Genomic DNA, 13,146 nt, shown 5'->3' on the forward strand with positions numbered 1-13,146 from the left:
GATGATAATACTGAACTAGTATATACAATACATATTATAGAACATATTATTATTAAATATGATACACATTAACTGTAAATACTCTATATATAATATATACAATTAATTCATTTAACGAGATCAACTCCGTTACGGTGAACAAAAACGTATATTCTGAATTTATGAAATTCATATCTTTTACTATAACTGCCAGTAAAAATTCTTTTAAGCTAAGAAAATGTTCTTCCTACGTCACATGACGTTACAGGGACAAACTAATAATAAAAATAACAATATACAAATTATCAATACTTACATCTTACACAATATATACAAATAATTAATTTATCAAAACCTATTCCGTTGCAGTGAACGAAAACATATATTCTGAGGTTATGAAATGCAAATCTTTTACGAACATCACATTTTTTTGTAAACTAAGATAATGTTCTTTCTACGTCATATGACGTTACAGGGGCATATTTATAATACATTACATAATTGTTATTTAATGACTCCATGCGTACCTGCTTGCAATTCTACTATCCTGCTTATGCATCCACGTGACATAATGAATATACTACCCGATCCGCTGTACGTTTGGGAACATAAATGCACTGCCTGGTGATCACCCATATGTAGCTAGTCGGCGATATATGCAATGGACGGAGAAAGGAACTGATCACCATACCTCATTATCTCCTGGCTTAGTTGTCTCATACGTGGTGTGTTGGTATCACTTGTCAGGGTCAGACCTGTAGTCTGAAGTTAAATAAACAACAACATCACATTGTTCTAAAACGTAGAAATACGTGTATTACGCCTTTCACCATTACAAGTTCGCCCATTTGAATGCTATATCCCCAACCGTTAGACATCGGACTTAAGTACTTATATCAGGCTAAATCGTTGAAGATTATCTCAAACTATATTATTTTGAAGTGTTTCACATTCCTTCTGGGACACCTTGTATACCTCCTTTAGCTGATTTTATTCACATTTCTTATTCTTCTGTTCCCTTCTCTTGTACCATGTCTACTGCTCATTTTTGACTTCCGTTTTCTTCTTCCCACATAGTCCCCTCTCAAGTACGTTATCAGGAAATGTTTAATTTCTCATCCTATTAGACAACCATACGAATACAGCTGCTTGCACTTCGTAAAATATACAAAACAATTTCGAATATTCATTTTTTTGTTTCTGCTTTTTATTGCTTATCGTTTTGCCCCTCGTAATTCTATCCCATATTATTATTATTATTATTATTATTATTATTATTATTAGTATGTTTTTGTTTATTTAAGATATTATTTATTTGTTTTTGCACCTTTGTATCTTCTGTTTGTGTATTGTGCTGAACTATAATTGGCCTCTGGCTGTTGTTCAGCACACAAATATTAATAATAAATAAATAAAATAAATAAATAATAATAATAATAATAATAATAATTATTATTATTATTATTATTATTATTATTATTATTATTATTATTTTCATTTCCTCAGTATAATTGATATTTTATAGACTGCTTTGCGACCTTTCTTCCTTTAGATTTATTTTGGAATAATAATTTTCACTTTAATGTTTGGGCTCCTATTTCTTTGCGAAACTATCATGTGATAATTACTACTTACGACTAAGCTTCATGAATGAATTAACAGACGGCAACACATTGCTGAGTCACTATAACTACAAAGAAAGCGATTGTTCGGACTTCAACAAACATTCCTAAGTAAAGGAGTCATAGATCACAATAAGCATATGCTAGATTGTAGTGCTAGCCTTCGGGCTTCTCCTTACATACAAAGAAAAAAAACTTAATTTGAGAAAAACAAGCATTTATATAATTGATAAAGCCGTGAATATATTATTGATGAAAACTTGTAAAAATTACTTCAAAGAGAGAAGTAGACATCAGAAGCTTGCTCATGAGATTGTAAAAACTTGCACTAATCGATAAAAATGAAAACGTCACTGATAGTAATTACTGTGAGTGAATAGATATCAACAAGCTCTAGGACTATCTACAATTACCAAACAAGAATCTGTTTGAAGCGCAGGAAGGAACTCTCTTTAATACAGGAGGTATTGTTAGAAAGTTTCTGACCATAGACGAGATAAGAAAGAATAGCTGTTTAGGTTGTTAACATATAATAATAATAATAATAATAATAATAATAATAATAATAATAATAATAATAATGCAGAAAATTTCTGAATAATATATTATGTAATAGCTCTATTTCAGTGAATGTTAACTTCAAGAATAAAAATTATTAAGGCATTTCAAATTTAATTTAATTTAATTTATTAAGTTATTCAATTTTAATTCAAATATCAAATCGTTTTAGTATTATTTTAACGTAAATTCATTTAATTAGCTAATTTAAATTACATGTAATTGAAATGTAATTATTGAGTATTTTGATGTGAATTTATTTGAAATTTAATTATTCATCCTTTTTAATTAAATTTAATTCAAGTTTAATTTTTGAGCCATTTTAATTGAAACTATTTAAAAAAAATATTATTTTAATGTACCGAAGTACATATGAAGGGCACACGGGAATAACGATCAAGGTCCATTTTAGAAAGTTTCGAGAAAAACGAATTTTAAAGTTTAAGCACTTAATACTTTGTTATGTGTGTATTTAATAGAAATTGACGTAGTGGAATGTCAAGAACGATTATTTCTTATTACTAGCTAGACCACATGATAGTACTCATTTCCACTATAAGATAGCATTATTAACTCAATTTCGATTTTTGGTGGATCTTGATCGTTTTTCCCGTGTACCCTTCATATGATATTTCCATGCAGATATTCTGCGTCATCATACGATGAAAGAGTAATGGAACGGAGAAAAATTCTCTCCGGCGCCGGGATTTGAACCCGAGTTTTCAGCTCTATGTGCTGATGCTTTATCTACTAAGCCGCACCGGATTCCACGACAGAATCGTCTCAGTTTTAAGTTCCAACTCTTGGGTTCCCTCTAGTGGCCGCCCTCTGCACTACGTCATAGATATTTATGAACCTAGGACCGAAGTCTACACATGTGCTGAGGTGCACTCGTAATGAGTGACTAGTTGGCCGGGATCCGACGGAATAAGCGCCGTCTTAAGTCACGAAGTGATTTACGCATATCATATATAATTTTAATGTACCTAAGTACATATGATATTTCGATGCAGATATTCTGCGTCATCATACGATGAAAGAGTAATGGAACGGAGAAAAATTCTCTTCGGCTCCGGGATTTGAACCCGGGTTTTCAGCTCTTACGTGCTGACGCTTTATCCACTAAGCCGTTCCATTACTCTTTCATCGTATGATGACGCAGAATATCTGCATGGAAATATCATATGTACTTCGGTACATTAAAATAATATATATGATATGCGTAAATCACTTCGTGATTTAAGACAGCGCTTATTCCGTCGGATCCCGGCCAACTAGTCACTCATTACGAGTGCCCCTCAGCACATGTGTGGACTTCGGTCCTAGGTTCATAGATATCTATGACGTAGTGCAGAGGGCGGCCACTAGAGGGAACCCAAGAGTTGGAATTTAAAACTGAGACGATTCTGTCCGGACGCCGGGGTGGAATCCGGTGTGGCTTAGTGGATAAAGCGTCAGCACATAGAGCTGAGAACCCGGGTTCAAATCCCGGTGCCGAAGAGAATTTTTCTCCGTTCCATTACTCTTTCATCGTATTTTTAAAAAGTTACTGAACTATTTCAACCTAAACTGAATATCAATTTAATTACTGAACCACTTTACAATTGAATTAAATTTAAATTAAGTTAATAAATAATAAAAATATAATTATTTTGCTGTTTCAATGTGAATTTATTTGAAGTTTAATTATTCATCCATTTTAATTAAATGTAATAATGTATTTGGCTTGGAAAGGATTTTTACCTTTATCACTAAATTATTATTTGGGGGGAGGGTATTAAGATTTATTTAGTTTTATTTCTAATTTAGGTAAAGTTAATAAAAGACTTGAACTTCTTTCTTAAGTTTAATTATTGAGTCATTTCAATTGATGGAGTCTGAAGCAAAGGAGTGCAAATGACAACTCTTAGAATATGAGTTAGGTGCATTCAGGACAAGCTAAATCATGAAACATTTTATTGGGAAAGGGATATATCTTTTAACCATATCACTCACTAAAATTGAAATAAAAAATTTTCACGAAATTTACGAATGCTTAAGTACTTTTAATCACATTTTCTCAAAAATAACTTAAGTCCCCCCGTATACCCCTTTGCTTCCGACCCCCTCAATTGAAACTATTTTTAAACAATTACTGAACCATTTCAAATATAAATTTAATTTCAGTTTAAGTACTAAACCATTTTATAATTGAATTAAATTTAAACTAAGTTACCAGATAATTAAAAAAAATGTAATATTGAACCATTTTAAATTTAATTACCAAATCACTTTACATTTAATTTAATATAAATTCAATTATTAAGCGATTGCAAATTTAATTCAATTTAAAAATTATTATTAAATAAGCCCTTTTAAATTCAATATAATTGAAATTTATGTATTAATCCATTTTAAAGTAATTTAATGTAAATTCAATTCTAAAGCCATTTCAACTTAATTTACTAAGATAATATTAACAATAATCATGTAGAAAAGTTGTGAATACCGTAAATATTTCTTGTTTCAGTTGATTTTACATTTAAGAATACGGAATATTGACCCATTACTTTTCTGAGTTTTTTACTTTATTATTATTATTATTAGTATTATTATTAATATTATTATTACTATTATTATTATTATTATTATTATTATTATTATTATTATTATTCTTGTTTATGGATTACATGCGTTAATCTAATTATTGTTTTCTAAAGCAACTGTGTACTTTATTTATTTTTCTTTTAATTCTGTACATGAAATTTCTTGTTTGATATTCATTCATCAGTCGTTGATTCTTTATGAGGACACCATTTGCGTCTATGGAAAATTGCTTTAATTACACAGGATCTTAGATGTCTCATTTTAATCCACGTATAACTAAGGAATTTAATTTAAAGAACTCAGAATATTCTCCGCGGGTGATGTTAGTACATTCTGTAAACAACGCCACAATTGAGCCATCATCTTGCAACTAATTATGAAGGTTTTATTAGAATTCTGCGCGTTAGAGAGGTTATAAATTTTACAGTGTGATTTCATAGCACATATATTCACAACTGCGGGATGATAATGAAGTTTTCTCAAGAGGGTTTCATGTACAAGCAATTTCAATTTATAATAACAGTATTTAATACCCATTCACTTTAAAAGGGTAGGATGAATAACAGCCAGAACAAGGAATGATTGGTGTTCTAGGTTTAATAGGGCTTTTATGTTGGTGCTTTTGGTTTAATGGGGCTCAAGTTCATCACACTATCGATCGTATGGGGAACATAAAAGTGAATCAAATGAGAACACACAAGGCTTTAGATAAATTGATGCGTAGTATGAAGACAGTAACAGATAAGTAGTTAGAGCTTTATAGCTTATACTGTATATTATCAACTGATGACAATAAATTAATATCCATAGGAGGAAGACATGTTAACAACAACATTTACATCTTCCATGCAGCACAGATCTTCAGTTTCCAGGTAACAAATATGTCACGTATTGCACCATAAACACTAAACCTCACTGGTAGTTGCATCTCATACAACAGTGGGCTACTCATCTCACCGACGACAGGGGTACGTAACGAAACATTCGTACTAATTACAAGGGTACACAAGACATGTTCTGAAGGCTACTCATCCAGCTGCTACAAGGGTACACAGCTAAACATGGTTAGTAGAAGAAAAAATATGTGTTATATGTCGTGTACACTAAACAATTGTCAACCGATCTCAGCAAACCACCATCGTGATAGAAAACGGTAATGGTTTCTGAGATTGCGGGTTCGAGTCCCGTTCAGGGCATGGATGTTATGTGTGATGTTGTATGTCGTGTTAAATGTTAGATTTTAACCTACATTTAATTTTTGAAAGAGATTTTTGAATAGACACACTTCAACAAGTGCAAACTTCTTAATTGTTTTACAGAATGAGACTGAGTTTACATAGACATACTTGAACAGAAAATAAGCCACACAACTTGAGAATTGGTGCTGCGGGTTTGGGAAGTACGCTACTGTTTCCTGCTAATTTAATTTAGGAAAGATTTAATTTAAATTACTGGCTAGTAAAATACAATGCGTTTCATATTCTCTGCATCCGCGGACACGGGAAATGCATTCTCCACTAGCACAAGGCCAACAGTTGAAAGTAACGCTGTCCTTCATAGGCAACACAAGGAAACTAAAATAGCTATCATTGTTGTAGTACGATATAAATCAACATGGCCTACTCAAGTTTACTAATTACTAGACAGTGGATGCGGGATGACTTATCGTTGAATGTAGGTGCACATTTACTATATGTTACAATTTTTTCATTCAGACCATTACCTGAACAGGTTTTAAACGTAAAAAGACGACGTCAACATGCTACTGTATCTCCGTAGAGTCAGAATGAAAAGAAAAATGACGTACTGTAGCACATACCTCGTCATCATTGATGGAATTACTAGCGTTGCAGTAAACGACGATGTAGTCTCGTAAGTTGTCGAAGCTGAATCGTCTTCGCCTATCATTCTTATCATTTGGCTCCCGAAAATGTCCCTTATGTCATGTCGCCTGAAGTTTCATTGGCTGTACTTATGTGCAGTGGCAGAATCCTGCCGAAAGAATGCATAAAACTGTTATTTCTGAGTTAATTCGGGGAAAGATGTTTGAAATATTTTATTTCTGTATCGAAGTACATTTACAGTGTTACAATAAGATTTAGATCCTATAATTTCTTTACTTACATCGAATAGCACATTAATAGCCGATCTTAGAATAATAATATAAAACGGAACTCAGGAGAGTAATTTGGTTTCTCAGAACTCGAGTGTTTGTTATTTTGCGATTTTCGTCCTTCCGTAAAAGTGAAACCCAAGCTTCGTCTAAAATATGTGATATCGATCAATTTCTTCGACACGAACCTGATTAGGATCCAGTTACGAAATTTAATTTTTCGACAAAATGAGTAAAGCGAGAATTAATTATTTTATACGGTTGTAGCTTTAAAGAGCTTTTATGCCTTAAATACAGAAGTGTCCACCGTAGTGTAGTAACGGTTAGCATGTCTGACCGTGAACGAGCTAGCCCGGGTTCATATCCTCGGCTGGACAAGTTACCTGGTTGAGATTTTTTTCCGGGATTTTCCCTCAAACCATTAAGAGCAAATGCTGGGTGACTTTCGGCGCTGGATTCATTTCGCTGACATTATAACCTTCATCACATTCAGACGGTATATAATCATAGCAGTTAAAAAGCGTCGTAAAATAACCAATTAAAAAAATACAGAAGCTAAGGAAACAAACCTGTTGATTTGCTACCAAAATGTTCTAGTCTTGGTCGGATATCGTGTAATTTCTTTTCCGTCAAACATTATGATTTTTCTTGAAATTTAAACGCCAATACTGTTATTACTCGACCGAGGCGAGTGGAGCCGCGGGCGTAATGTGAACTATTGCGATGCGGTATTACGAACGCCACGGCTCCGGGCTGCAGGACTCCACTGGACTTGGTGGAGTAATAACAATCATATATTGCAAGTCATGGTCAATTGGTCATGTTGTACTTTCTACGAGGCGCTGTTGCGGAGAATATGAAACCCATCGTACTTGCACTATCTTATATTGAGCTATAAAATTTAAAGGAGAAAAGGAAGGCGAAAACATAAATCTCCTAATGTAATTTCTTCTAAATCTCAGAATCATGCTAATTTTTTATCAACATTCCTACTATTACAATTATTTTATCAAACTACTAAGCAAAATATTAAATCTTTATACATACATTTTATATTGAACTGGAGGGAAAACAGAAAACACAAATTATAAATTTGATGTCTAGAAATCTTAATATTGTTCTTCTTTTAATGTTCAGAAGTTACACTATAAGTTACTTGCACTTCGAGTCAGTATTGTGTCCGAAATGTTTACGCATTTCATACTTTATTACTAAACATATTGTCGTATGAGAAATAAGCATGAAATTTTGGAGATGATATTCTCGATGTCAGATTTAGGTTATTGCTTCTTATTTTTACCAAATTTATATTCTTGTTACAGTCGGAGAGATGTTCAGAAATTTCGGTCACGGGTACAGGCTTGGCGAAGTAACAGAGATTATGTGAAATCCCTTGAATTTCGTGAAACGTCTTTATTCTTGATATGTAATTAAGTTGAAGATTTTATATATTTTTCATACCATAGCCTGTCAAACACATTACATATTATATAACCAAACTTATTATTGATACCGGTAATGAAATATTTATTAAAGTAACTAGAAAGTTCCTGTATAACTTTGCCTTTCTTTAACATTGATCACATTAATAAAATTATAACTTGCCTATTTATAGTTTATGTAGATACTTTATTAGTTACAGGCAGGTACTGCAGCTTGTAAAATTGTTTGTCGTTACTTTGTGCACTGACTACACTCGCTCACGTGTTCTTTTCCACTTGTTAGTTTTACGTCTTCATTATTTTTACTTTCATTATTACCTTTTCTTTTTCGCTTACGATAAGCACGCATGTACTCTGCATGCGACTTTCCCTTCCACAATAAATTAATATTGCCTCTTATAAAAGTTAGAATTTTCAAACTTCACGTAATATAGATATATAATCTGTTCCTTCATTTTTAAATTTTTGAGTGCCCAACCTTTCTTGTATATGAGAGGGTCAAGAGCAAAGGGGTATAAGTGCACTTAGGTTACTTGTAAGAAAATGTGATTCAAAAGTACTTAAGACTTCTCAAATTCCATGAATTTTTTTTTTCCCAGTTTTAGTGTGTGATGAGGTTAAAAGATGTATCCCTTTGGCACTAAAATTAAATGTTTTAGCTTGCCCTAGATGCACTTACCGGTAATTCATGTTCTTAGAAATGTTACTTGTACCCCTTTGCTTCTGACCTCCTCATATATGGACTCGTCTAGGTTGCTCTTGCACAGTCAGCTGTTATCTTATCAGCGTATAACGTCGCCATTTACTTTCATACAGATTTCATTTAGAAGCTATCATCTTTCGGCTGATGCAGTAATAAAAGCTATGGTTCTGTCCCTATAATCAACTTTAGGAACTTCATCTTATTAAAAGTGTTAAAGCCAGCGCCAGCGTTTCTGGCGTGTGTTCTTAAGTAAAAAGCCAGTCAGTGAGCACTTATTGTCAGTGTAGCTGAGAACGGTAGCACCGAAATACACGTCACGTCAGCAATCTGCCAATCACAGCCCACTGACTGCGGTAAAGGCAAGATACTCGCACTTCGCGCTTCTGGGGCGTGTTCTTGAGTACTTCTCCCAGTCAGTGGCATCTGTTGCCACTTCGGCTGAGAGAGGGTGGCACCTCCTAAACAGAAGTCACGTCAGCAGCCTGCCAATCATAGTTGTCAGCTTCCTCTCGCACACAATGCGACAAAGATAAGATACTCGCTCTCAACGTTCCCACACTTATTATACACGCCAGAAACGGTGGCTATGGTTATACACATTTTCCCAGTTCGTAGATTGAATAGAGGCGTTTCACATCATCGAAAGTACAATAGAAAACATGATGGGAAAATTATGGTCTAATTTCATATGCTAAAATTAAAATTTAGGTTCCTTCAGTAACAACTACCACCTGGGAATCAAAATCTTTGCGATAATAAACTCTTATTATGCATACAATAATTGTTTGAATTAGTAATATAAAGTCCTATTGCCAACCGGAGTGAATCTGTAGCCTACAGGTTTGGCTCCCACACAGATACGTACTTCAATCAATAGTAGGCTTATGGTCCTCTACAAGTAATTAAATAGCCTATCTGTTGCAACATTTAACTTCATTTCCCTCCAATTTTTCCATTTAATCCAATCAATCAATCGTCAACTAATCAGCCTGTTACATAAATTACACTCGAAAACTGCCAACACGTCTTATAGTCAGCAAATTATTAATATTACATTCACACCTGTGGAGTAACGGTTAGTTGTTCTGGCCGCAAAACCAGGTGACCCGGGTTCGATTCCCGGTAAGGGAAAGTTACCCTGTTGAGGTTTTTTTATGTGGTTTTTCCTCAACCCAATATGAACATATACTGGGTTAACTTTCGGTGCTGGACCCCGGACTCATTTCACTGGCATTATCACCTTCATCTCATTCAAAAGCTAAATACCCTACTATATTAATTTTACACGCTAATATTTGAACTGAAATACTAAAGATAAAACAACACAGACTGATTAGATTCCTCTTATCTGTGGAAATTATGGCATTATTTGTGATATCTCTTTCAGGTGGAAGATGACAGGAAGGCAAGAGAGCAAGTAGACCGGGTGTTCAAAAAGTTAGACCTCAACCAAGATGGCGTCATTACCATCGAAGAATTCATCGAGTCGTGCCTCAAGGTAGGAATGAATATATATGTGAATCATTTTGATAAAGTGTTTAATAATCTAAGTAATAAGAATTACTCTCATGAGCAACAGCTGTTAATAGTAGATCTACATAGCAATGGAATGATATTTGTCATGAAAATGGAAGTGGAGGAGAGAGTTATTTTTATAGAATTGTTGTATATCTTGTATGCAGTTCTTACGTTCTTTTCTTACACATCTTCTTTCTTCCGACTTCATCGTCATCGATACCGTCAAGTGGGAAGATACTTACCTCCGTCACAATTAAGATTTAATTCCATCTTCAACAGACCATTATGCATGAGCACATAAGGGGACAGTAGTTAGATATAGAAGTGTCGGGAAATACATATCTCGTTAAGACTTCTTCTTTAGTAGATTCGTTTCAACAAGGAAGATATGTTGTACTGTGTATCTACAAAGGTTGATCATTAAGTAAGATTCTTGTTTTGCTAAGGATTTTATAAGTATCTTATGTACAAATTAGATTTACGATATTGAATTGCAGACTGATTACAACTTTTCTACATTGTCTCCTAGACCAGGACTTGCCAAACTTTTCATAGCGAGAGCCACATTAACCAACCGAGAAAGAATCGCGGGCCAAGTCACATAAGTTTAAATTAAGTCTAATAAACAAAGCTCATAGATAACATTAGTATTCAAACTTTGTGTTTTATTGAGCTAAAACCAACACTTTCAAGCTGTTTCCTTTTTTTCATTCAACTGACAAGTTATGTTTTTGGCAATATCTTCCACTCTGCGAGCAACTGAAAGGCTAATTTTCTTAAATAAATCTACTTTCTTAGGACAAATCTCCTTTGCCGCCATTATCATGCACGATTTAATAAATTCACCATCACTAAAAGATTTTGCCCTTTTCGCCAGTTCATGCGAAACTAGCCACTATTGCTGCTTCATTGTCTGATCTCTGTTTCTTGAGAACATTCTGTTGAGATGATAGTCCACGCTTCATTGCTTCAAATTTATCATCCCGTAACTTCATCGTAAATTGTGAAAATTTTTTAAAATATTTGATTTCATAATGCCTGCGAATATTACATCCTTTAAAGACAGCAACTGATTCGTTACAAATCAGGCATAATTACTTTATTTCCAGTTTGAATTATAAAATAGTTCCAACTCCATTGTTGTTTAAACGCAGAACATTCACTGTCCATTTTCTCTTTTTTTTTCTTTCCCTGCCATAATTAAAGTTACCGGTACGCTGTAAGAACTACCAGTAAATGCTTGTGGATTAACTCAGAGTGCTAATACTGTCAGTGTTGCCAACAGTTGTTCATATAATCCCGCTAGATGACTTTGGAAAACCCGCGATTTTCTAACAAAAATCTCTACATTTAATACGTATTTATTATTCCATTTTATAATAATAATAATAATAAAATAAGTGGCATAGCGCACAAGTTTAACTTTCGCAGATGCTGGTCAATGAAGCTTTCGTTTCGGCACAATGTAAGACATTCAATTTTATACGCATGCAATTAGTATTGATAAGAAACATGTAATTTAAAAATCATTCACTCAAATTAGCAGCTCCTCTAGATCGTCTCCATCTGAACCATTTAACGCAGGAATATAATACTGTGACTGTGAGGTCCCCGGGGTAGTAAGTTATTCCTAGCCTGTCCATTTTCATTTTTGTACGTAGTCAAGGTACCTATTTTCTCCAAAACCTCTGGTGGTACCAGATAATTCTTGCAACACTTGTTCACATGATCGAGACCTGTCCGTATTGTCAGAAGCATCCATTAATTCTGTCCCTATCCATTTTCGTGGACTTCACGACATTCATCATACTAAAAAAATGTTCTCTTCACTTGAGCATTAGACCAAGAAAACAATATGATCAAGCAATTCTTGAAAAGGATTTATATTAGATGCGTCCCTATAAATGGCAACTTCGCTCCAGAATTCAATTGTGTTTGTCTTTATGTTACACTTCACGCAGCCACTCTTTACGAAACCGTTGCTGATCTTGAGGCCCCACATCTCAATTATTTACGGATAAATAGCACAGAGAAAGGTTTAACGATATTATACCGGTATATTTATAAAACGAGTAATAGTTAACACTGTCATGGTACACGTCTTACACAAGTAATATTCTTTAAGCAATTCAATTTAGTCTGTATGTAATTTCTAATATATTATATTATTAAAGTCTTTGTTGATCATGTGAAGTACTAGTGCACGGCGACAGCAGATGTTCGATGTTTAACGTTTAATGAGAATGCCACCACACTTACATTTTTTTACTGTCCGATTGTTAGAATCGACCGGTATTAAACTTGCAAAAACACCAATAACGCTAATATTAATATTTTCTTTTAAGAAACTTCAAAGATTAAAAACCGCTAGTATTCCCGCTAAGCGGGATAATATAATTTTACCCGCGAGACGGTTATCCAAAAAAGCTAGATTTAGCGGGAAAACCGCTGAATTGGCAACACTGAATACTATTCTTAACTGGATAATATTTATCACTTCACATTTCCACTGCTCCAATATGTGTGAGTGTGTACCGAAAGAAGTCGCTGTTGTCAGCTTACAGTGGTGCAATCACTGGTTGCTCTGTTGCCACACTTCGCACTTGGGCTGGACAACCCACGGTC

General features: G+C 33.9%; 1 protein-coding gene across 3 annotated transcripts in view; it reads left to right on the top strand.

Annotated features, from left to right (window-relative positions):
• Positions 1 to 13,146, top strand: part of LOC138697948 (A-type potassium channel modulatory protein KCNIP1) — a 749,900-nt gene that overhangs the window by 648,627 nt on the left and 88,127 nt on the right. For all 3 annotated transcript variants that reach the window (XR_011331636.1, XM_069823561.1, XM_069823562.1), the window contains exon 5: positions 10,391 to 10,501. Coding sequence is in view for 2 of the 3 variants with exons in the window: in XM_069823561.1 (XP_069679662.1) it covers positions 10,391 to 10,501 (111 nt within the window). In the remaining variant the exon portion in view is untranslated. The remainder of the gene's footprint in view (positions 1 to 10,390; positions 10,502 to 13,146) is intronic.

The sequence above is a fragment of the Periplaneta americana genome, chromosome 4 (assembly GCF_040183065.1).
Source record: "Periplaneta americana isolate PAMFEO1 chromosome 4, P.americana_PAMFEO1_priV1, whole genome shotgun sequence".
Classification (NCBI taxonomy): Eukaryota; Metazoa; Arthropoda; class Insecta; order Blattodea; family Blattidae; genus Periplaneta; species Periplaneta americana.